Source organism: Heterodontus francisci, chromosome 8 (assembly GCF_036365525.1).
Source record: "Heterodontus francisci isolate sHetFra1 chromosome 8, sHetFra1.hap1, whole genome shotgun sequence".
NCBI lineage: Eukaryota > Metazoa > Chordata > Chondrichthyes > Heterodontiformes > Heterodontidae > Heterodontus > Heterodontus francisci.
In genome coordinates, this window is record NC_090378.1 from 81,027,694 (window position 1) to 81,053,868 (window position 26,175).

Sequence of the window (26,175 nt, forward strand, 5' to 3'; positions counted from 1 at the left end):
CTTCCTGGTGGAGGAACATTTTCTTCCACTTGCTGCTTCACCACTGCCAGCTTGGCTGCCACCAGAATTGCATCACACAGATTCCAAGTGCATATTTCAGCTATCGTCTTTGCATGATTGAAAGAGCAGCAGGTTGTGTGGCATACCAGAGCCGTCAGTGGATTAACGTTGGAGATACACATACCACAGCAGCCGGGGTCAGTACTGCGTCGCTTAAATCAATTTACCTCTTTGGTTTCGATTAACAACAAACAAAAACGTTCTGCATGATTTTTCTGACTCCTAACTTGCTCATTTTTAACTTGAGTCACTAGTATTTGAACCCTTTCCCAAAGTCACCCATTTCCCACAATCAATATTGCCAATTCCCATCATTATCTTGAACACGTCACTTAGATCATTTAAAAGTTCTTACTTTTAAAGGTAATCAAATCCAACTTTCTTAGCTTTTGTTTTATGACTTCAAGTTTTCATAGCCAGAATCATCCAGTCAAAATTTTATTCAATGAAATATCATCTAACAATAACAAAGAATGGTGTGCATTCCATCATCTCATCATGTGTACAAACCAGCAGCTCAACTACTGGGAAAAAGCAGAACACATCCACACCCTGTAACAGTTAGTCAGTGAATAATAGCAATGACCAGCTTACTATCTGTTTCCACTATCAACAGCCTACTCTTTGTTTCTGCTGGATCATGGGCTCACAACAGAAAGCCACGCACCTAATTTGGTACAAATTTTAGTTAATTTGCTGTCTCATTCATGATACAAGTTAGAAATTAGGATTAAGAACATCGATCAGACATAAATTTTCCATTCAAAAGCAGATATAACCAGGTGTTGTGGAATGAATTCTTACAGAAGACCTTTGAAGTGGACAGAGATCATTAGATGTGTTTCTGAGAGGTGATTCGGATATTGGAAGGAGATTGTATCTGTGCATAATCGAACCAAATCATAAATACATACTTTACAAATCTCCCTCACTCCAGCAAGAAATTTAAAAAGGGGAATAGGCTTGTTGGACCTCATGGTCTTCATCTGTTTCGAAAAATTCATGTGTTCTTATTCTTGTACGTCATAGAAATCTTCTTGTTATACTGTATGATTTACTCAGGAACAGCTGGAGTTGGAGTACGGAGACCTGAGTGAAACTGGTTATTGCAGCCAATTGTTTGGAGTGTGCAAGCAGGTGATCAAGGAGCAGCAGCTAGCCGGGAGCACGAGCCTTGTTCTGGGCAGTGGAACTGGTCTCATGTCCTTCATGTTAACCCAGTTGTTTCGCAAGGTGACATTTTAACTGATCTTACATATTAGCATTCCAAATAAATAATTTTTACCCTTCCTGCCCCTTCTGAAGTTACTGAATCCCATTATATTTCTATGGGTGCCAGCAGTCAACCTGAACCTTATCCACATGACCATTCTCCAAGGGTCCTCGGGGGTCATGGTGGGGTGGGGTGGGGGAAAGGCAGAAAATGCCTCCAGGCGAGGCCTGCCACGGGCCTTGACGCCGGGAAGGCCTGGCCTGATATTGCCAGCGGCGGTGAGGCCTTGTGGCGGCCCATAAACGAATTGATTACCTTTCCGCTCCCGCCATCTGTCCCGGAGCGATATTGGTACCGGTGGCCGTCACTCCCGTGCCTATCCCCATCCGGGAATCCGAGGCGGAACACTGGTGGCGGGGGGGGGGGGGGGGGGGGGGGGGGGGGTGCGACACATGTAATTTTTTCAGTGCGGGGGTGGAGGAGCGGCATCAGACTCATTTCGTTGGTCTAGGGGATGGTGGGAAGGGGTAAAGTTTAAAGTTTATGAACTATGGGGGGGGGAAGGTCAGGTGCACAAGTTAAGTGTTTTGAGGGGGAAGAGGGCAGGTAATTAATTCTATGGCTATTATGGGGGTGTGGAAGAGGTTCAGGATCAATTTATTTTATTTTTTAAAAACACTGTCTCTTTAAATAATAAAACTGAATGATGGGGCCTGAAGCCCTTTAAAAATGGTGCCAATGCTGGGGACGGACAGCCTGCCCCCTCCACTTCATTGCGGGAGGGGCGGTCTGCACTGGCTATTTAGATGAGCCACCGCATTTAATATCACGGCGGCTCCACGACTTGCAGTCCACATGGGCGGACTGCCATTGTTTATGTCCACCGCCCGATTTTGGCGGCGGGAATGTAAAATGCAGCCCCATGTGTGGGCCTGGAGAATGGGGATTTATAGTTCTTGTCATGTAAGGCATCACAACCGAGTCAGACCATATCCTTACCTGATGTCCAAACATATTGCAGTTTACAGCAGGAGAAGGAGCCTTAACTGGCTTTTCTCATCCTTTCTCAGTGCTTTTTCATTACGAACAGCAACCTCATTTGCCCCATCCTACTCTTTCGCCAACCTTCCAGCCCAGCGTGCTTGCTGGGGGATAATCTTGCCAATCTCCTTCCCATCCAACTCACCCTTCCCACTGCTGACCCTATGGATCAACTCTCACCGTACCTTTCCACATTTCCTACCGACTATCCGTTCACTTGTGAACAAGGTCTTTGAACTTATTGTGGATGATTACATCAACACCATGGTCTTGACAGAAGCCTGGCTGAGAGGTGATGACTCCTTCCCTCTAAATGAAGCCTCCCCACCTGACTATACGTTCCATCACTTATCTGCCATGACCGGTGTTTTGGTGGTGTGGCGCTTATCACCAGATCACACCTTAACCTGAACCCTACTCCTCTGGCACTTTCTCCTCCTTTAAGCATCTCAACTTGTCCACCTCTCTCACCTTTCATTTAAAATCCTCATTCTCCACCACCCACCCAGGTACGAAAAAAATACTCGCACTGAGATAATTTCACTGCTTTCCTCCCTCAGCCTCTGAACTGAGAGACTTCTCACCCTCAGTGATTTCAGCCTCCATCTCAACTCATCATGCTCTCTCTCTCCTCTGAGTTCACTTTCCGTTTATCCTCCATTAATCTCTCCCTCCTTGTAATCTCCTCAACCCATATGCATGGTTACCCCCTTGATCTTTCCATCTTGCATGGCTTTACGAGTCCCATTGTATCAATCACCGAAAAGGCCATTTCTGATCACTTCTTTGTATCACTCTCCACTCGCATCCCCTTTCACATCCCAATCCCAGCTCCTTCAGTGTCCAGCCCTGGAAAAAAACTATTTCCCAATTCACTTTCAACTGCACTTTCAAAATCCAAACTGCCTAGCCTTTGGCTCTCCATTTTCCAATACATTTCTGCAGCTGCTGATTTGCTCAACCACAGCTTGATATTGTAAATGGTTTTCTCTCTTAAGGTGTTGTCCCTCACTCCTTTAAATCTGCAGTCATCATCTCCTCTCCTCAAAAAATCAACCCTTGACCTCACCGTCCTTGCAAATAATCCATAAACATGAGGACCATCAGTGATTGTATGTTATACAAACAAATGAAGGGAACATACAAAGGAATCGGAGGAATATCATTCTTATTCTGCAAAAGCAACAGCCACTAATCTATCTGGAAGATCCAGATGAAGAGGAACAAACCCAAACCGAACAGAATACTACAACCCGTAGAAATTAAAAACCAAGTCACCATCCAGACTTCCTCCAAAGATTACTGATCATCCCAGACAGATTACAACCAGATCGGGGAGAGTTGTCAAACCGCTAATGAGACTGAATCTGTAAAGTCAGAGACTTGGGGGAGAGGGAGTAGTAGAGAAGTCATAAATGTATATATGTTTGGAAAAATATTGGGTAAAGACTTGGGGGGGAGATGTAGTATAAGGATGTAAAGGGTTAACACCAAAAACAGTGAGAGCGACCCCTCCACTGTAGGAGTGATGATGTAACAGTCACATGAGATAGGCTTGAGAAGAAGAAGGTATAGCAGCACGAAGGATGCTAGCTTAGGAGGCTTGTGGAGAGTGTATATAGTAACTGTAAATAATAGTTATTCGTTAACCTTTACTGGAGTCTAAGACTTTCTCTAGAATGCCCTACAATGCTACGAATGCAACTAAACCCAACAAACCCAACAACCACCACCTCTCTGACTCCTCCACTGTTGCTAAATTATCAGACTGCATATCTGACATCCAGCACTGGATGAGCAGAAATTTCTTCCAATTAAATATTGGGAAGACTGAAGCCACAAACTCTGTTCACTAGCTACTGACTCCATCCCTCTTGCTGGCAACTGTCTGAGGCAGAACCCAACTGTTCACAACCTTGGTATGATATTGGACCCCGAGATGAGCTCCTGACCTCTTTCATGAAGAAGGCCTATTTCTATCTCCATAACATTCCCCAAGTCTACCCCTGCCTCAGCTCATCTGCTGCTGAAAGCCTCATCCATGCCTTTGTTACCTCTAAACTTGAGTCTCCCAATGCTCTCCTGTCCAACCTCTCACATTCTAAGCTCTGTAAACTTGAGATCATCCAAACCTTTGCTGCCCATGTCCTTACTTGCACCCAGTCCTGTTTAGCCATCACCCCTGTGCTCGCTGACCTACAATGACTCCCAGTCAAACAATGCCACAACTTTAAAATTCTCATCCTTGTTTTCCACTCCCTCCATGGCCTCGCCCTCCCTATCACTGTAATCTGCTCCAGCCCCACAACCCTATGAGATATCTGTGCGCATCTAATTCTGGCCTCTTGAGCATCCCCGATTCTAATTGCTCCACCATTGTTGGCTGTGCCTTCAGTTGTCTAGGCCCTAATCTCTGGAACTGCCTCCCTAAACCTCTACACCTCTCTACCTCTCTTTCCTCCTCTCGGAGGCTCCATAAAACCTTCCTCTTTGACCAAGCATTTGGCCATCTCCCATAATATCACTTTACTGGCTCAGTATCAAATTCTGCTTTATAATGCTCCTGTGTAGAACCTTTGGACATTTTATTCTGTTAAAAGCATTATATAAATAAAAAGCAAAATACTGCGGATGCTGGAAATCTGAAATAAAAACAAGAAATGCTTGGGCAGCACAGTGGCGCGATGGTTAGCATCGCAGCCTCACAGCTCCAGCGACCCGCGTTCAGTTCTGGGTACCGCCTGTGCGGAGTTTGCAAGTTCTCCCTGTGACCGCGTGGGTTTCCGCCGGGTGCTCTGGTTTCCTCCCACAGCCAAAGACTTGCAGGCTGATAGGTAAATTGGCCATTGTAAATTGCCCCTAGTGTAGTTAGGTGGTAGGAGAATTGAGGGAAGGTGGGGATGTGGTAGGGAAATTGGGATTAATGTAGGATTCGTATAAATGGGTGGTTGTCGGTCAGCACAGACTCGGTGGGACGAAGGGCCTCTTTCAGTGCTGTATCTCTTTAAAAAAATACTCAGCAGGTCTGGAAGCATCTGTGGAGAGAGAAGCAGAGTTAACATTTCAGGTCAGTGACCCTTCTTCAGAGCTGGCAAATATTAGAAATGTAAAAGGTTATAAGCAAGTAAAGTGGGGGTGGGGCAAGAGATAACAAAGGAGAAGGTGTAGATAGGACAAGGCCACAGCATAGCTGACCAGAAGGTCATGGAGCAAAGATATGTTAATGGTGTGTCGAAAGACAAAGCATTAGTACAGAAAGGGTGTTAACGGACTGAAAATTGAACAGCTGCAAGTACAAACATGAAAAAAACAGTGGGTGAACAAACTAAGAGGAAATAAACACAAAAGAATATATATAGGAAAAAGAAAAAAATAACTAAAAATAAAAGTAAAATGGGGGGCCCATCACACTCTGAAATTATTGAACTCAATGTTCAGTCCGGCAGGCTGTAGTGTGCCTAATCAGTAAATGAGATGCTGTTCCTCGAGCTTGCATTGATGTTCACTGGAACACTGCAGCAATTCCAGGACAGAGATGAGAGCAGGGGGGAGTATATAAATAAACGTTGTTGTTAATCCAAGGTATTGAGGCTAATTATACCGACCCTACTCCCAACCCCACTGAGAGCAGCGAGCTGATCACAGGCCAGGAACTGAACCTGGGACTCCCCAGTCCAGTATGTATGGCTGAATATCACATAAGGATGGGCATTTCCCCTTTGACGCTTCTTGCAAGCTCAAATGTCATGATTATTAACTCATAACGGGAAAAATTTCCTCTGTATAGTAGAGTCGAAATGTGTTCATAAAGAACGTTTACAATTTTGTTGAACACTGAGGAAATCTTTCACCGCCACCTCCTTCCCCAATATGAGTAACTGTGGTAAAGACCCTGTTGTCTTACTATGACCCTGCACTGATGCAGAGCTTTTTCAACCTGATATATTGTCCAGCACTGAGCAAAGGGTAACCAACCACATTATGCGTTATGTACATTTCTTTTGAATTTCCTTCACTAGGTTATCGGGATAGACTACAACAGGAGGTTCATTGATACCGCACAGCAGCTTAAATGTTCAGGGCACCAAAACTCTGAAGTCAAGGTTCCAGATTATTTGGACAGAGACAGGGTGGTGTTCAAACAGGTACACATTTTGAATGTTGTAAACACATTCCTTGTGTTTTTCTTCTTGATATAAATGTAGCGTTGATTAAGCTTTTAAGATAAAGGCTTTTCAGAATATATAAAGACCCATTCCTTTCTCATTGAGCAACCCCACCTACCTACCTTCTCACTATCTCTCTGAATCCATCCCCTCCTCAGAAATCTATCTAATTGGTTTGTGAAGGCATTTAACACTGCCCATTTCTTTGGCCTTCCCTTATAGCTTATTTCAGAACTCTATTGATTTTTGTATTGTAATGTTCCACTTGATTTCTTACTCCAAGGCATTTTTATCCTTTGCCACGGACCACAATTTGTCTTCCTACTGTCACCCAATTGAGAGCAGCTAACTCAGCACAAAACAGGGAATTCAGTGGGCGCATGGTCATTCTATGGAACAGGCACCCTAGGGAGACAGTGGAAGCAGTTAGTATTAATTCATTTGAGTCCAAATTAAATAGATTTCTTTCAGAAAGTGAAATTATGGAATACAACCTGTGAGTAATTTGAGACATGACATATGGTAAGTATAACAAGCTTTGGAGGAACGTGTGACTTTGGATTATGGCTCCCAAAGTTTAGCACCACTGGTGGTTTTCCTTGCATCATGTCTGGATCTGGTACAGACTAATTGATAGGGATTGGCTGCCATGATTAGTCAACAATACCATTACAGTTGTATCATGAAACTACTACGATGGTAGAAGGTGAACTAGATAGTTCTTGGTCTTTTTTGTCTGGTAATTCCTATGTTCAGCCTTAGACCTTCCTGTTTTGTGTGGTGCATTTAGCCACTAAGCCATCAGGATGCAATTGGAAGCATGCCTCATCTAGCACTTTATTTGATGGGACAGCAAGAAAATGAAGACATGCTGCTACCTTATTAAACTTGCTAAAAAATCTCCAGAAAGCAATGGAACAGACTATAGGAATGTAAACGAGAAGAGTTCTCATTTAAACTCCCCCATGATTGTTGAGAAAGCATTTTCCAAACCATTTGAAGTAATTGTTTGTGTGCATATTCAATTTTGCAGCTAACATGGATTCCTAATGAAGTTGGACATCATAACTTTATACTTCTCGATTTCCTGGATCGTACCCTTAATCCCTCAGGTAAAAAATTGTGCTATGCTGTGATTTAATAAATGACTTAGAGAAAGTATAGGCTTGAGCAAGGCATTGAACAATGCTATTCTACTGAAGTTTGCCTTTTGTTTGAATTATTTTAAGGAATTTTTGTCTAATAGAAAATGGCTGTCAAATTAAAGGTCACCCAGCTGTGACCTCTGAAAATTGTTTTAATACACCACACACTTCTATCAGTAGTGAAAGATCTTTTGAAGATTGGAAGCCTGCCACTCTTGTAGTAAACGGGGAATGTATTAGAGAGATGCTGTGTGATCAGAATTCAGCTGCAGTTGAAGTATGATGGAACATGTTCCATTTACTCACAATTTGTATCTCAGAAATTCTTTCTGTAACACACATGTGATTTACAATCTCAGTATTCCTAATCCGTAAAAAAAAATATTTCCGGCTCTCCCTCCTGCCCTGAGAGTGCTCACGGGGATCCTGTTAGGATACAGTTCCCACAAGAAGACGAAAAATATCTACTAGACGGTTAGTTCTCCTAAATAGTTCTATGTCAATAAACCTAAGAAAATCAAAAAAAAACTATAACCTTTTGGACATGTGTTGCTTAACAACTTGGAGCAAAACCAATGTGCAGCAAAACATTGTGTTTCAGCTTCTGACAGTGCAGTGGTGCACTGCATAATTTGACATATAGATTTGTTATTCAGTACAGCGTATTATTGTTTGGAAGGTTATCTGATAAATGCATTGTTTTCACAACCACGTGCCCCCTGCCCCACTGCCGCTCCCCAAATTAGTGTGAATAGGCAATGCTCTAGTATATGACGATCAATCCAATTCCCAACCGGATGTTTTGAGCATCAATAGCTTTTTGCTAGAAGCCTGTTCTATGGATTTACTAAATTCTGTGTGGTATGTAGTGGGGAAGAGTGCAGCTTCATCCAACTTCTAGTTTTATTTCAGGTGTATTGGTTTTAAGCTTATTTGCATTTGTAAATATCCTTTGTCAGAGTTGGCACTAGTTTGCCAATGGTGCTCATTAGCTCATTGAGCCATTTGTGAGGAGACCATTCCTCAAACCAGAGGCCTGGGGAAACCTGAATAGAACTGAAAATCAGTCTCCTAAATCACAAATCTTTCATTGTGAAGAGGATGCACTGGAACAGTAGCAGTAACTACACAAGGAGCAGTGCTGGAACCTGGACTGAGGGTCAGTGATGGTGGGCTCACCAGGACCACTCAGGCAAAGGGGTGGGGGGTGGTGTGATGGGTGGGGATAGAAACATAGAAAATAGGAGCAGGAGTAGGCCATTTGGCCCTTCGAGCCTGCTCCGCCATTCATTATGATCATGCACATGCAAAGTGGTGAGTGAGTTGAGCTACGAGGGAGGCTGCTCCAGGTTGTGGAGTCTTATGCCAGTGTGACACACTGTCTTTGGGATAGGAGGGATAAGGATGAAAGCAGAAGATTTGGAGAAAGAAACTCATATATATTTGAAGCTAAAACACCATATTGTAATCCTTTAAATTTGGGTTTTGAATATGTAAGGAACCCTACACTACGTACTTTGGGTCCGTACTTATTTATTCTCAAGAAGAATAGGATTCCATAGACAGTGTCAACCCTAACCTGACTTTAACAATGTAGTCTCACGCTAGCTTTTCCTGGTGCCAGGCTCAGTGTAACTTTTGTGTAGTATTGAGCCATTCAGTAAGTGTGTGTGTGAATGTTGGCTGACTATAGGGCAATGCTCAGCTGTGATGGTAAAATATTTGTCAGTGTATAGAATGTACTGAAGACTCCATATCTTCAGGAGAGGATGAAAGAAAATTGGTCAGAAATGCCCATTGAAAAGAATGAATAATAATGGAAAGCACACATCTTTGGACTTTACCTTACGGAGATATGTCAATCAGATTCATGATTTTTCCTTTCTTGTCGCACAATTTAGAACAGCATGTAGCATTGTTTTCTGTGACATTCTGGCATTGTTTTCACAATTTTACTTCACATTTTCTTTCCTTTTTACAGAATTGGTCAATCGTCCTTTCAACTCTTCTATAAAACAATAATGCAATTTTGAGTTAGGCCTGTCCTTCCTGAAAATCCCAGCAGAGATTTATCTTCCCTGCAAATCCCAGCAGAGATTTATCTTCCCTGCAAATCCAAACAGAGATTTTTCTTCCCTGCAAGTGTCAGCAGCGATTTATCTTCCCTGCAAATCCCAGCAGAGTTATCTTCCCTGCAGATCCCAACGGCGATTTATCTTCCCTGCAAGTCTCTGCAGAGATTTATCTTCCCTGCAAATCCCAACAGAGGTTTAACCTCCCTGCAAGTCCCAACAGAGAATAGCTTCCCTGCAAGTGCCAGCAGAGATTTATCTTCCCTGCAAATCCCAGCAGATATTTATCTTCCCTGCAAGTCAATACTTTTTAAAGTTTTGCTATACTGTTTAATGAGTCTTTAGAATGTAACCTACTTTGTTGGGAAATTAAGCTTTTTAAACTGTGGTTTGTTTATTTATTGGCCTATTTAATTATTTATTGTTTTATTTATTAATTCATATATTTATTTAAAGAGACTGGCGAGCATAGAAAATATGAATTTACGTCTCCTTGCTTTTAGTTCTGCTGCGTAAATACTTGATAAAAATGAATTATTTTTGGTCCCCTGTCTCTGTCATTGATTTGGTGATGTCAGGGCAATTGCAGGGTAAGCAAGTATGAAGCTTCTCCCTAAAGCAATGAGATTGCTCTACAATTGACGGTAAAACATTTAAAAAAATATAACTAATACTACTGGCTGCAGGTGTGATTTCAGCCTGTTAGAGAGGAAACTTTCACACTTGCTTCCCCATGACATCTTGAATTGGCAATATCCAAGAATCCAATCTTGGCATATAAAAGTCTTACAGGCACCATGAGTAATAATAAGGGTACATTTGCTCAGCCAAGTGTTCATTTCCTACACTTCCTTTCCCCTTTAAACAATTACAGTCTTATGAGTGTTTGTGCTGTGTTACCATGTCTTTGTGTGCTGAGTCCTTTCATAAAGATTTCCCAAGTCATCACTACCTACAATTCTGCAAAGTTGATGGGCCACTACCTTCACAAAAAGATGTTTGGCAAAGAAGGGAAAGGAGGGGGAACAATTGAGTAAACGTGGGCATCAGTTTTGCCATGACTCATTTACAAATAACATGATGTTGTATTCATATGCATTTTATATCATCATATTACATATTTTAAACAAGTGAAAATACATTTATCAAATGTTTTTCATGAAGGTTCTTCTTTCTTTTGGGCCTCCTTATCTCGAGAGACAATGGATACGCGCCTGGAGGTGGTCAGTGGTTTGTGAAGCAGCGCCTGGAGTGGCTATAAAGGCCAATTCTGGAGTGACAGGCTCTTCCACAGGTGCTGCAGAGAAATTTGTTTGTTGGGGCTGTTGCACAGTTGGCTCTCCCCTTGCGCCTCTGTCTTTTTTCCTGCCAACTACTAAGTCTCTTCGACTCGCCACAATTTAGCCCTGTCTTTATGGCTGCCCGCCAGCTCTGGCGAATGCTGGCAACTGACTCCCACGACTTGTGATCAATGTCACACGATTTCATGTCGCGTTTGCAGACGTCTTTATAACGGAGACATGGACGGCCGGTGGGTCTGATACCAGTGGCGAGCTCGCTGTACAATGTGTCTTTGGGGATCCTGCCATCTTCCATGCGGCTCACATGGCCAAGCCATCTCAAGCGCCGCTGACTCAGTAGTGTGTATAAGCTGGGGATGTTGGCCGCTTCAAGGACTTCTGTGTTGGAGATATAGTCCTGCCACCTGATGCCAAGTATTCTCCGAAGGCAGCGAAGATGGAATGAATTGAGACGTCGCTCTTGGCTGGCATACGTTGTCCAGGCCTCGCTGCCGTAGAGCAAGGTACTGAGGACACAGGCCTGATACACTCGGACTTTTGTGTTCCGTGTCAGTGCGCCATTTTCCCACACTCTCTTGGCCAGTCTGAACATAGCAGTGGAAGCCTTACCCATGCGCTTGTTGATTTCTGCATCTAGAGACAGGTTACTGGTGATAGTTGAGCCTAGGTAGGTGAACTCTTGAACCACTTCCAGAGCGTGGTCGCCAATATTGATGGATGGAGCATTTCTGACATCCTGCCCCATGATGTTCGTTTTCTTGAGGCTGATGGTTAGGCCAAATTCATTGCAGGCAGACGCAAACCTGTCGATGAGACTCTGCAGGCATTCTTCAGTGTGAGATGTTAAAGCAGCATCGTCAGCAAAGAGGAGTTCTCTGATGAGGACTTTCCGTACTTTGGACTTCGCTCTTAGACGGGCAAGGTTGAACAACCTGCCCCCTGATCTTGTGTGGAGGAAAATTCCTTCTTCAGAGGATTTGAACGCATGTGAAAGCAGCAGGGAGAAGAAAATCCCAAAAAGTGTGGGTGCGAGAACACAGCCCTGTTTCACACCACTCAGGATAGGAAAGGGCTCTGATGAGGAGCCACCATGTTGAATTGTGCCTTTCATATTGTCATGGAATGAGGTGATGATACTTTGTAGCTTTGGTGGACATCCGATCTTTTCTAGTAGTCTGAAGAGACCACGTCTGCTGACGAGGTCAAAGGCTTTGGTGAGATCAATGAAAGCAATGTAGAGGGGCATCTGTTGTTCACGGCATTTCTCCTGTATCTGACGAAGGGAGAACAGCATGTCAATAGTCGATCTCTCTGCACGAAAGCCACACTGTGCCTCAGGGTAGACGCGCTCGGCCAGCTTCTGGAGCCTGTTCAGAGCGACTCGAGCAAAGACTTTCCCCACTATGCTGAGCAGGGAGATTCCACGGTAGTTGTTGCAGTCACCGCGGTCACCTTTGTTTTTATAGAGGGTGATGATGTTGGCATCGCGCATGTCCTGGGGTACTGCTCCCTCGTCCCAGCACAGGCACAGCAGTTCATGTAGTGCTGAGAGTATAGCAGGCTTGGCACTCTTGATTATTTCAGGGGTAATGCTGTCCTTCCCAGGGGCTTTTCCGCTGGCTAGGGAATCAATGGCATCACTGAGTTCCGATTTGGTTGGCTGTATGTCCAGCTCATCCATGACTGGTAGAGGCTGGGCTGCATTGAGGGCAGTCTCAGTGACAGCATTCTCCCTGGAGTACAGTTCTAGGTAGTGCTCAACCCAGCGGTCCATCTGTTTGCGTTGGTCAGTGATTATGTCCCCCGATTTAGATTTGAGGGGGGTGATCTTCTTGATGGTTGGCCCAAGAGCTCTCTTCATGCCATCATACATTCCTCTGACGTTTCCGGTGTCTGAGGCCAGCTGAATATGACTGCATAGGTGTTGCCAGTAGTCGTTTGCGCAACGCCTAGCTGTTCTTTGTGCAGTACTTCTGGCTGCTTTAAGTGCTGCGGATGTTAAATCGCTGGGGGCTTTCTTGTAGTTCAAAAGTGCAATGCGCTTAGCGGCTATGACAGGTTCCAGCTCTTCATTATGAGATTGAAACCAGTCTGCATTTCTCTTCGCACTTTTGCCGTAGGTGGTCAAAGCTGACTCATAGATGGCGTCTCTGATGTGGGCCCACTTGGTCTCAGCATCCCCTGTGGGAGTGTTTTGAAGGGCTGTTACAAGTGAATTTAGAAATTTTTGTAACAGCTGTGGGTGAGAAATTCTGCTCGTGTTGATGCGCGGGTGGCCCTTCTGCTTGGAATGATGCAACTTCTTTGGTCTGAGTCTAACCTTGCTGCACACCAGGGAGTGGTCGGTGTCGCAGTCCGCACTGTGGAAGCTGCGTGTGATTTGAACACTGTTTAAGGCGGCTCGCCTTGTGACAATGAGGTCTAGCTGGTGCCAACGACGTGATCTTGGGTGCCTCCATGAAACCTGGTGACAGGGTTTAGTGTGAAAGAACGAGTTGGTGATGCAGAGGTTATGATAGGTACACAACTCAAGCAGTCTCTGCCCGTTCTCATTCATCCTTCCAACGCCATAGCGCCCAAGGCAGGAGGGCCATGAGTCATGGTCGGCCCCAACCCTGGCATTAAAGTCCCCCAGCAGGAATAGGTGTTCGGTGTTGGGGATGCTGCTAATGATGTTATGGAGTTGTTCATAGAACTGGTCTTTAGCTTCAGGTGTGGAACAGAGTGTTGGAGCATAGATGCTGAGTAGGTGTACTGGACCAGAGGTGGTGAGCAGTCGGATGGACAGTATGCGTTCCGAGCCATTTGAGGGAGGCTCTATCATGCTGAGCAAGGAGTTTCTGATGGCGAAGCCCACTCCATGCTGTCTTGGTTCTTCAGGATCCCTGCCCTGCCAGAAGAAGGTGTAGTCTTGCTCTGCTAGAGAGCCACTCGCGGGGAGGCGAGTCTCCTGAAGTGCTGCAATGTCCACATTGAGTCTACTGAGCTCGTTGTTAATGATGGCGGTCTTCCGAGAATCGTTGATTTGTGTAAGGTCTACATTTATCAAATGTTTTTCATGAAGGTGGTGTCCCTTTAACTAGTAGAAAGCAAAATTATTTTTGTGTTGAACTTCTCCACCTATGAACCGTGAATGGAGAATTGCATTCACAATTCACCAACTCCAATCATGATGTTACAGAATTCCATGATGTCATAGGGGAACTCCATGATGTCACAGGAGAGCCACACAATGTACACTTTTAGACTGCTCTTGACCAGCAATTCTGTAGCATTAACAGGGCAGCCAAGGGGACTGGTGTAGACACCAGTAAGTGTGCGGTTCCCTTCATTTTATAGAGGGTCATTGGACAATTACATCAAAATCTATACCCCTTTAAGTGTGTGCACTGATTCTACATGAAATCATTTGCATTATATTTTCACTTTGTTTTTCAAGTTTGTGCGTTTTCTAAGTTTCTTACTGAAGTTTTGCTAATGAGATTCCAAAGTGTTATGTGCATATCTGTATGCATGATTGAATCCATTTCCTGTTTTTATTTTCTAAAAATCAACTGATACAATATTTCTCTAGTAAAGAGAAAGCTGAGGGGCGATCTAATAGAAATTTTTAGAATTATAAAAGTAATATAGAGGTAGAGAAGATATTTCCACTGGTGGGAAATCCATAACAAGGGTCATTACTATAGGATAATGAGAATATATCCAATAAAGAATTGGGGAGAATCTTCTTTACCCAGAGTGGTAAGAATGTGGAACTACCACATGGAGTAGCAACATGCATAGCATAGATGTATTTGAGGGGAACCTAGATAAGTATATGAGGGAGAAAGGAATAGAAGGATATGTTGATAGGTGAGATGAGATAGAATGGAGAGAGGCTCGTGTGAAGCATAAATACTGATGCAGAGCAGTTGGACCGAATGGCCTGTTTCTGTGCTTAAAATCCAATGTAATTCCTAGTGAAAACCTAAGATATAATTATACTCCTTTGTGAAAATGTGGCTGGTCAACATGTTATTTGTGGGTGGTGGGGGGTGGTAATGGGGAAAGCAGATCAGAGTAACAGTGGTTTTAGTATGATGCTGACATGTATTTGTGATACATTGGTGCATTCTGATATGATTCGGCATTTCATTAAAACAAATGAACAAATATTTGCCGAACAGTTTTTCACAAAGATAATTGCCCTTCTTTAAATTTTTGAAGTTCTCTTTTTATATGATTTTGACAAGTCTAGGTGAAGAACTAACACCAGATTGAAAAAGACAGGAAAGAATGAGGAGATAAATTGTGGCAGTCAGATAAAGCCAGGCTTATGTTTTATAAGCCTGTTGGTTGTAAGAAGAGAGACAACTGAGAGAAGGAAGGAGTTCTGCAGTTTGAAGTCTCGGTAAAGAGGGAGCTATAATCGGAGATCTTGTTATCAATATCGATTTTAACACCGTGAGAATTGAGGGAGAGGGGCAGTGTATTTGGAGCTTAGGTGAACAGAAGTGTCACAGTAATGAGTATAGTGGTGTCCATAAACAAACGACGCAAGGTTCTAATTTAGAGTTTGGAAGATGCAGATGGGAGAAGTATCACCCATGATTTTTAAAAAGTGATTTAATTTAGTGTCAATGTTTTCTGTTATTCTGGTCGTTAAAAAGCCTTCTTTATATATTTTTAAATCAGATCAGATTCTTTTGTTTTTCTTTACCTTTAAATATGAATCTCATTTTTTTACTGAATAATTACCTCACTGCTGCTACACAGATCAAACAGAAGCCTTTTCAACAATACATGGGACTGTTTGAGTGCTGTTAATATTTTATTTAAAAGCCACTTTCTTTATCTGCCAGCTTGGCTAGGGCGTCTGTCACAAGTTGTACAAGCAAAAGGTTTGGTTGTCATCGCCTCAGAAAAGTGGAGCACGAACAATCTAGATCAAAGATTTCAAGAACTCAGAAAGCAGTAAGTGAACAGGTCATTTCATACAGGAGGCCAATGGCCTTGACCAAACTATGCACAAGTGAACATTAACACTAGAAAGTGAAGGCCTGCAAGGCAAAGGTGGGATTTGCTTTTCTAAGAATGGCCTGCTTCCGTGCCATTATGACTACATAGCTTTCTTCCCTCCAGTGCTGACAGTTCTGATTCATGGTTTGTGATCTCACAGGATGAACTGGATAGTGAAAAGGAGTGAAACATTTCCATCCCTTCCCATTGCTGCAACCCAACTGAAATCAGCTAACTCTACACAGAGCCAGGATAAAATCTGGGTACAGTCTGGCCCTGTCTCCTTCCAGAAGTCACTAGAGAGCTAGAGGGCACAGGAATACTGGTTATTTTTTCCCTCTACAGTCCAAGGACACTGAGGCCAATTATAGTATTCCTACCACCAACCGGGCTGAAATAAACTGAGATCAAGATCAACTCCTGGTTTGGTTTGATTTGGTTCAGTACTACATCATTTATATACTGCAGTATGGACATTTAAAAAAAAACTTAAACCAGTTTAGTTGATGGAGCAAAGTTCCTTTGGATATTTCACTTGTGCTCCTGACTGCAGCTAGGCAATTAATGGGGAAGCGTTACCCAGTGATCCTGAAGGAGGGAGGAAAGTTCAAAGGGGCAAATTACTGTGAGACCAACAGGTGTAAACCATTGAAAGAATATAGCTGAAAGGGTTTCTGGTAAATCTTTGCTTCAACCTACAGCAGAAATTAAGGTTTGAGATTTATTTTCCATGACTATGGTTTATTAGATAGCTGACGTTTAGCTAATTTGAAGTGTCCATTCAAATTTGCAACTAAACACTGCTAGAATGCTGCAAATCACCAATTAACTCAATCTCTCTTTTGTCAGAATAAAAAAAAATGACTGCGTGTATAGATGAACTAATCACTTTATTGACAAATCTGCCATAACACAATTAGTACCACCATAAAATGAAACATTGAGAAGTACATGAAATATTAATTCAAATATAATTTAAATGTAGCATCATAATTCTGCAACATTGTAACAGACATAGATTTCAATGTCCAGTATCATGTAAGTCAGCAGGACCATCTTATGGCTAGATTTCCTTGTATAGCTGAAAGCCAACAGCTTTGAACAAGTCTATACAGGTACATTTCAAGTCTATTTCAGTATATGGCTACTGAGCTACTAACTTCTGACAATATTACAACAATGTTGGTCATTGTAGAATTGGGCAGATCTGCACTGGTGATATTTCTTCCTCCTGCTGTCATCAGGTTCTCTTACTGGCAAATCTAACCTTGCACCTTACTATACATGTGTACTCAGACTAACTTCTGTCCCTCAGTTCTTGGAGTGTTAAATGCAAATAATGTATTTTGCTTCCCTATGAATGATTAAAACTTTTTGTACTCTCATTATTAACTTCCCAGAATGTTCAGCATTATCTCTCTCAGCTTGAAGAGACCTGCTTCTTAAACTATGCTCAACTCTCTCCAGGTTTTCCTTCTCCTCCTCAGCTACTAGTTTCAGTGGCAAACTTCCAATCTTTTTAACACAATTCCACAAAGTAAAAACCCCCTTTTCCCAGCTTTTTTCATGTCTAACCAACTAAAATTACTCATTTTATTGCAAACTATCACTGCAGGTATCAACCACCTCAAACAGTCAAATATCAAGGACTTATAAAGAGCATCTTTTTATCATTCCACAAAAACCATGCTTCCTTGCTAGCTGGAAACTTCTTACACTTTCCCTCCTTAAATAACAAAATTAAACAACCCCAGATAATAGTGGCATTCCTTTGACTCCCTCCTGGTCTCACATTTGGCCAAACGGATCATTCTTAGCTCAGTGATAGCACCCTCGTCTCTTGAGCATGAACCAGGCTGACTCTTCAGTGCTGGACTGAGGGAGTGCTGCACGGTCAGAAGTGCCATCCTTTGTATGAGCAATTACCTGTCCCCTCAGGTGCATCTATTGGATCCCACGGCACGGTTTGAAGAAAACCAGGGGAGTTCTCCCAGGGCCAATATTTACCCCTCAATCAACATCACTAAAACAGATTATCTGGTCATTTATCTCACTGCTGTCTGTAGGAGATCATGTTCAGATTGGCTGCTATATTTCCCTATATTACGTCAGAGACTACAATTCAAAGTACTTCATTGGCTGTGAACTATTATGGAATGTGAAAGGTGCTATACAAATGAAAGAAGGACAATTAAACAACTAATGGGAAGAGGCAACTCCACGAATGTCCACACCCTCAATAATGGCAGAGCCCAGCATGCGTGTTAGTGAAAAAGACAAGGCTGAAGCATTTGCAACCAACTTCAGCTAGAAATATTGAGTGGATGAACCATCTTGGCCTCCTCCTGATGTCCCCACCATCATAGATGCCAGTCTTTAGCCAATTCAATTCACGCCACGTGATATCAAGAAACGGTTGAAGGCACTGAATCCAGCAAAGGCGATGGGCCCAGAAAACATCCTGGCTGTAGTACTGAAGACTTGTGCTTCAAAACTAACCATGCCCCAAGCCAAGCTGTTCCAGTATAGTTGCAACACTGGCATCTACCTGACAATTTGGAAAATTGCCTGTGACCTATCCACAAAAAGCAGGACAAATCCAATCTGGCCAATTACCACACCATCAGTTTACTCTCATTCAACAACAAAGTGATGGAAGGTGTTGTTAACAGTACTATTTACTGACTTACTCTCTAATAACCTGTTCATCAATGCTCAGTTTAGGTTCTTTTTGGTCTACTTGACTCCAGATCTCATTAAGGCCGTGCTTCAAACATGGACAAAGGAGCAGAGAGTGAGTGCCCTTGACATCAAGGCAGCATTTGACTGAGTGTGCTGTCAAGGGCCCTTGTAAAATTGAAGTCAATGGGAATTGGGGGGGAAAATTCGCCACTGACAGGAGTCATACCTAGCACAAAATAACATGGTTGTGGTTGTTGGAAGCCAATCATCTCAGCTCCAGAACATCACTCCAGGAGTTCCTCAGGGTAGTTCCCTCAGCCCAATCATCTTTAGCTGCTTCATCAATGGCCTCCCTTCCATCACAAGGTCAGAAGTGGGGATGTGTCGCTAATAAGTGAACCATGTTCAGTTCCATTCGAAATTCCTCATATTGAAGCAATCTGTGCCCATACGCAGCAAGACCTGGACAACAATCAGGCTTTAATTGATAAGTGGAAAGTAACATTCTTGCCAGACAAGTGCCCAGCAATGACTGACTGCAAGAGAGAGTCTACCTCCTCTTGACAATGGCATTACCATCACCAAATCCCCACCATCAACATCCTGAGGGTCATTATTGACTAGAAACCTAACTGGACCAACCACATAAATACTGTGACTACAAGAGTAGGTCAGAGGCTGGGTATTATGCAGTTAGTGACTTACCTCCTGACTCCCCAAAGTCTTTCCACCATCTACAGGGCACAAGTCAGGATTGTGATGGAATACTCTGCACTTGCCAGGATGAGTGCAGCTCCTACAGCACTCAAGAAACTCAATACCATCCAGGTCAAAGCAGCCTGCTTGATTGGCACCCTATCCACCACCTTATTCGCTCCGTCCACCGCTGGTGCACTTGGCAGCAGTGTGTACCATCCAGAAGATGTACTGTAGCAACTCACCAAGGCTTCTTTGGCAGCACACACAAAGATTGCAACCTCCACTGCCTAGAACAAGGGCAGCAGGTGTATGGGACCACCACCACCTGCAAGATTCCCTCCAAGTCACACATCGTCCTAACTTGGAATTATATCACCGTTCCTTCACTGTCGCTGGATCAAGATACTGGAACTCCCTCTCTAACGGCACTGTGGGTGTATTTTCACCATATAGACTGCAGTGATTCAAGAAGGCAGCTCATCACCACTTTCTCTAGGGCAATTAGGGATAGGCAATAAATGCTGGCCTTGCCAGTGACACTCACATCCCATGAATGAATATAAAAAAAGTTTGTTCTTTCTTCTTTCAGTCAGAATAACCCATACATTATCCGTAGCCTGGAAACCTTGACAACCTGGATCTGTTGATCTAGTCATTAACTGGAGTCAGCTAGTTTCAAATGTCTTTTGTCTAAGAGTGCTGTCTGAATTTCCCAGAATGCTTAGCATTAATTCATTTTGTTCAGCAAGATATTTAAAACACCATTTTTAAGGGTGTTTTTCCTTCATGAGGCCAAGTATCTGACCCCCGTAACTAGGCAATGCTCTTTGTTGCAGAAATAATCAAGGGTGATGTTAAAGAAAAACAAAATTGGAAAAAGGATTGAAATTAGAACTATCTTTTTTCTAAAATGTGCATTTCTCATATAGGTTAACTTTTGTGGAGCAAAAGGAAATCAAAAGCAGAGGAAAACAAGGCAAAAAAGTTACTTTTGTGACCGTTTGGAAACCACAGCATCCCATTGGCTCAGAACTCTATGATGGCGACAACAAAGATTAGTGGGTGTGTTTTCACAGCAACCAGAGAAAAAGTTGTGTTAATTGTCTATTATTAAATGTTCAGAATTAAAGTCAATGAAAAGTGATTGATACTATTCCTTTCAATTGCTGTGAGTATATTCCAGTACGAGCAGCTGTGTTGGCTCAGCTTTGTTTACTAACCTTACACAAAGATCTTGTGATTAAAAACTCTGACCTTTAAATGTGTCCTTGTTTTACTGACATTCATTATATCTCTCTTGGTGGGTGGTATAAAATCTTTCTATTGTCCGCCAGCTCCCTGAGCTACCCAGCAACTTCAGCCAAGAGGGTGACTTGGCAGACATGCTCCAGACCTTCAACAACACTGTTTTCGAGATAGGCACCAGGAGGTTTGTAAATGGGACCTGGAGATGATTCTCTCCCCTATTTTCAGAGTGACCAACTGAAAGTAACAAATTCCAGACAGTTTTCTTTATAATATAAAAAATCTGTTGCATTCAATCAATATATCTGCATCACTGACACAGTCTCTGCATGGATTTTCCATACCAGTTATCTTCAGCACTTCATTGACTTAGGTAAGCATACACGGTGAAGATACATGTGCTTTGATCTATGGAACTAAATCTACAGAGTTGAAAGCAATACCAATGTATAATATTTCTACTGGTTAAAAGTATTCATCTATGCTTATCAGCTGTGGTATTTTCATAATACAAGTGACACTGGTCTCTCATCACTCTACAGATTTACTTTGAAACGCTTTGGTCAATAGTTAGTTATTTATAAATCCTCCTTTAAGCTGTTCATGTGTGTTGCAAATCTGAAACAGAAACACAGCAAATGATCAAGTAAAAAACATGTAGAAGGATCTATTTTAATGAGGTTTTACAGGAATCATTCACCAATTGACTAATTGAGTTCACTGACGATAAAACAGAAAATGCTGGAGACGAGCATGGTCAGCATCAGAAAAGAGATGTCATCATCCTAGGTGCAGATCCTTCGACACCACCAGAAAAACAAATTGAACTTTTCACAACCTCAGGACATCCCAAAATGTGTTACAGCCAATAAAGTACTGAAGAGAAGAGCCTTTGGCAGGGACTGCAAACCTTCAACTGGACATTAGGTGAGTATGGAGATCAGGCGACAACTTTAACAAGCGGGCACTTGTCATCCTGACAGGAGTATAATCTATGTGGGTCTAAAAGTGTGAAATGAACTATAACTCAAAGTAAAAATCTCAGTTCTTGGTGCTAAATTTAAAACCAGCTAAAAATGAGTGGATATGTATTAGACTGGTGTAAACAGCCTAGTACATACCTTGTGGATCCCAAACAATGGCATTAAATGTGGTAAGACACGAGACTGTTTGCCTCCCTGGTCAGGTTAAAACAATGCTACTGCTGCTAATGCATATCCAATTTCAGAAAAGGGTGACTACAAAGGTACTCAGTGGATCTGGATCATAGTAAATACAAGTTGCATTATGTAATCAGACATAACAGTCACTCTTAGCAACAAATCTCAAGTTAAAAAATATAATGGTGGAGTCTAAAACTTTTGAGTTTCTATAACCATTATACTACATGAATACAGACACAGACTAGAAGTGATATGTTGGAAATATTGCACACATTGAGTGGGATTTTATGGGCCCCGTCGCCTTCCCCTCACCCTGCAATTAAGTTGAGGGTGGGAAAGGCTGACCCAGAAGTCAATTGAGGCCCTTAAGTGGTCAATTAATAGCCACTTAAGAGCCGCTTCCCGCCGCTGCTGGAATTACACCAACAGCAGGGAGGCCTCCTCCGTGGGTAATGTGTAGCCCACAGAGGGCCCCCGGCAGCAAAGGCTGTCCCTCTGTTAACAACCCTCTGCCGTCAAAGCCCAACCCACCCCGCCGGGGCCGACCTGACAGGCCCAGCGACCCCGCCATATTCGCATGGGGTCCAGGGCTCCAGGGATGAGCTTGGTCCCAGGCCCGATGTAGTACTGGCAGTGGCCACCACTCCCAGTGGTACTGCTGCTACTACTGAGCTGCTGGCCTTCTGATTGGCCGGTAGCTCTGGGAGGCGGGACCCCTGTCCTTAAAGGGACAAGGACCCCGGCGCCTGACAGCTAATTACCCGAGCACCACTGAATTGCACCAGTGTGCTCTGAAGGGCCGAGGTGTGGTTCCCCTTGCCTTTTCAGCCTGGCGTTGGGCTCTCCGCCAGCTCGGCTAAATTCAGCCCATTGTTGAAAACAAACATGTTATATTGTGAAGCACTGACTGTGCTTAGTTGTTATAGAGTGGTAGCCAATCTAAACAGTCATCTAATCAGAATTTGTTCATCTTACAGTTTCCCCAGTTTCCAATTATAATGGCGTCATTTACTATGCATTTTCGACCCAAGTTTCTCTGGAAAAAAAACTTGCATCGGCTGAGGTACCCATCGGACTGAACTCCCCCACCCCCCACCACCAACACCCCATGAATTACCACCTTCAGTAAACTAGCAAGGGGAGAAGTAACAGACAAATTCTTGCAAGAGCCAAGTACAGCGGATGCTGGAAATCTGAAATAAAAACAGAAAATGCTGGAAACACACAGCAGATTTGGCAGCATCTGTGGAGGGGAGTGGGGGGGAGGGGTGGGGAAGAGAGAGAGAGTGGCGAAGGGTAATTGACTTGAAATGTCAGCTATGTTTCTCTCTCCAATGATGCTGCCAGATCTGTTGAGACAAATTCTTGCACTACTTCCTGAATGAACTATTGCCTCAAAAAGTTAAACAGCCTCTTTCCAGGTTACTGCTTTAATATTTTGCAACATAATTTACTAATTGCAAATTTTATACAAATACGAGTTGCAGAAATATGGTTTAAATACAGCCCGAAAAATGAAAACAACCAACTGCCCTAATCATTGACACACATCAAATAAATTACAAACAGGCAACTCTTCAGGGCAACTCAGTAACAAGTTTGATAAATTCCCAGCTCATTTCACAGAAAAATATTTCATCAGGTTTAAAAATGAAAAAAGTGAACATATTTTAATGCATCTTATTCCGTTATAAAACCTTTGGCTATTTTTAAGGAAATCAGTCTTGTTGCTCAAAAGGCAGAGTTTTTTTTTCCAATTGATCTAAATTGCAGATCCAATATGTACATTTTACACTACACTAAACCACAGTTTCTTTTTTAAATCCCTTCCCCGTATGATGCCCCCATTTCCTGAAGGTATTGAAGAATGGTACCACTGGCACGAAAAACCTTTTGCACCCCACCATTCTTCACAAGTGAGCCTAGATATGGAGGCCATTACAGCTGGCACAGATTCTGCCCTCACATGCCATCCTCAATTGCAGTTTCCAACAATTGTGACTCAATAGCGATCAGGTGAGTGAATTCTGGTTGATTTGTTCCCCATCCCACAGTACAGGACCAATGAGGTCAATCTTAGTGTTTCCAGATCAGTTGTGGGGCCTTCCAATCTCTCTGGGCTCAATATATCAGGTTATCCCGTTCCTCAATCGGACATCAGGAGAGCTACTTTCTTTTTTAAAAAGAAAATTTGTAAAATGAAAAATTTAGAGCACATATCTAGAAGAAAAAAAAACAATGTAGAACTCAGAAAAGGAACAACAAATTAAATAGCAGTCAGACACTGTACAGCGAACACGGGAGGGAGTGAGAACCCACTTAAAAGGAGCAGGGTCTGCTGAAGTCAGACACTGTATGGCAAATGCAAGAGGGAACGAGCTTCCACTTGAACATATCTCCCAAGTTTATAAATACAATCTCCTCTCATATAAACATATATGCAAATAAGGCTTTACTGTACAGAAAATGCAAAATGCATCAGCATGAAAATATTTCCTACTTCCATTTCATATGTACACAACCCAAGTTTATCCAGGAAATAAATCCATAAATAAATATCTTTTTTAATCCCCCTGTAGTTTATGTCGTCATTTGGAGTTTCAACTAATTGAGCTGTTTGTAAAATGTTAAACTGTAACACGCGCAGTTAAGTTTATTTACAAACTGTATAAATATAGCTTTGAAGAGGCTATGCTTACAAGTGCAGCATCACAATTATATACAAACATGTAAAGAATTTGAGTTTAGCTCTTATGGTCAATGTCATTCTTTCTAAGAATGAGTACAGTGTACCATCAGTGCAAAAAAAGTCCCAATTATTTTTTTGTTTCATATAAAGTGTAAAACGTTTGGCTAATATAAAAATACACATCTTTTGGATGTTAGAAATTTTTCATCTGGTGACTACGTCCAGTCCTGATCGTCACAGTTGCTGCACCATTCGCAGTGGGGAGGCTGCAGGTCAAGTGGACGTGAGTAGCACAGCAATGTCTCAGGGTAATCCGTCATCCTCCATACTGAGTGCAACACGCTGTTGATGAGAGAACAGTATCATTTCTTTTTAAAGGCAATTCAAAGGAGGAAATTTAAAATCGTGCTTAAAAAGGAGGGGGTGATTTTTTCTGTCCACTTGCTCAGAGAATGGACCAGCAATATTAGTGGGCAAACTAAATTTTGTTCCAGCGCAAAACAAACTTTAGAGCAAAGTTATATTTTACTTTTATATTTTATATAAATGTAAATATTGCAGAAAAGTGCATGGAGATAATTTAAGGGCTTCTTCAAGCATGAAACTTCTCATGATCCACTCCAATTGAGTGTACAGCATAAAAAAGCAAACCCGAGCCACACAGAATTGTGCTAGGTGATTATTTGAATATCTTTGCATCAGATCTGGGGCTTTGAGGCAAACACTTTTCTCACTTAACTGCAGGCTCAAAAGGTATTGGAGCCGAGCCTGCTCATCTCAGTTAGCGAGCCCTCTGCTCCAGCCATGTACCTGCTCTCTACTGAATCGACCCTCTTGCTCTGAACAATATGGAAGACAGGATGCAGCCATCCCTTATGGGTGAGTATCATGACAAGGCCAATTTGGCAAGTTGCTCTTGAAGAGAAGTTTTGCATGCACTTACAAGTGTTAGCAATCGAAATAGAGGACTGCATGCTGCATGTTGATTCTAGCTTTTGACAGATTTTGATGCAGACATACTGACCCAATTATGGAAACCCACCCTAAATACAGACATGGGTCACACACTGTGCAGAGTGTAGAATTCGAATCTGTGGTTTCGCCCCTTCTGTGCTAAAGCTCTCCTTTTCGCCCACCTTCTTTATTGGCTAAATGTATGTCTGGCTAGCACAGCATTGGTCACTAGTATTACCATATAACTCAGACAGCAGAGCTTTCTTTTGTACATTTCTCCTGAAAAAGGCAGCTATTTGTGGAGGTTAGCAACTAGCCTAATGTATGGGTGGAAAATCTGGCTAGCAGCTCAAATTTAAAGGAACATGCCCACTTAAGAGTAGCTGGATGAGGGGGAAAAGTTCAAAATTGATTTAAAATATTTTTCAGCCTTTATTGTGTGTTACAAGCTGAGAGAAGGGAAGGAAATTCCAAGTTCAGCTGAAGCCAAAGGAAATCCAATGTGGAGATACAACAGTGTGTGTGGGGCAGAAAGCTTTGTTTGATGGATTTTCAGAAGGGTGAAAGGGGGAACCAAGGAAATTACAGACCAGTTAGCCTGACATCTGTGGTGGGCAAGTTGCTGGAGTCTATAATCAAGGATAGGGTGTCTGAACACCTAGAAAAATTTCAGTTAATCAGGGACAGCCAGCATGGATTCATGACGGGAAGGTCATGCCTGACAAATCTCATTGAGTTTTTTGA

The 26,175-nt window shown here is 42.6% G+C and overlaps 2 protein-coding genes across 5 annotated transcripts in view; one reads left to right on the forward strand and one right to left on the reverse strand.

The window, feature by feature from the left end:
- LOC137372948 (uncharacterized) overlaps window positions 1-20,641 on the forward strand; it is a 74,618-nt gene extending 53,977 nt beyond the window's left edge. For 2 of the 4 annotated variants that reach the window (XM_068037505.1, XM_068037507.1), the window contains 5 exons: window positions 1,123-1,293; window positions 6,334-6,459; window positions 7,514-7,592; window positions 15,843-15,954; window positions 20,310-20,641. In XM_068037505.1, the coding sequence (XP_067893606.1) occupies window positions 1,123-1,293; window positions 6,334-6,459; window positions 7,514-7,592; window positions 15,843-15,954; window positions 20,310-20,439 (618 nt within the window). In that variant the 3' untranslated portion in view covers window positions 20,440-20,641. Of the gene's footprint in view, window positions 1-1,122; window positions 1,294-6,333; window positions 6,460-7,513; window positions 7,593-9,606; window positions 10,084-15,842; window positions 15,955-20,309 lie in introns of those variants that run through there. The other 2 variants (XR_010975532.1, XM_068037506.1) reach the window with 2 other exon arrangements.
- The window catches only part of LOC137372947 (low-density lipoprotein receptor-related protein 8-like), a 123,955-nt gene continuing 114,690 nt past the window's right edge, over window positions 16,911-26,175 (reverse strand). The window contains exon 19 of the mRNA XM_068037501.1: window positions 16,911-24,819. Coding sequence (XP_067893602.1) covers window positions 24,781-24,819 — 39 coding nt within the window. The 3' untranslated portion in view covers window positions 16,911-24,780. The remainder of the gene's footprint in view (window positions 24,820-26,175) is intronic.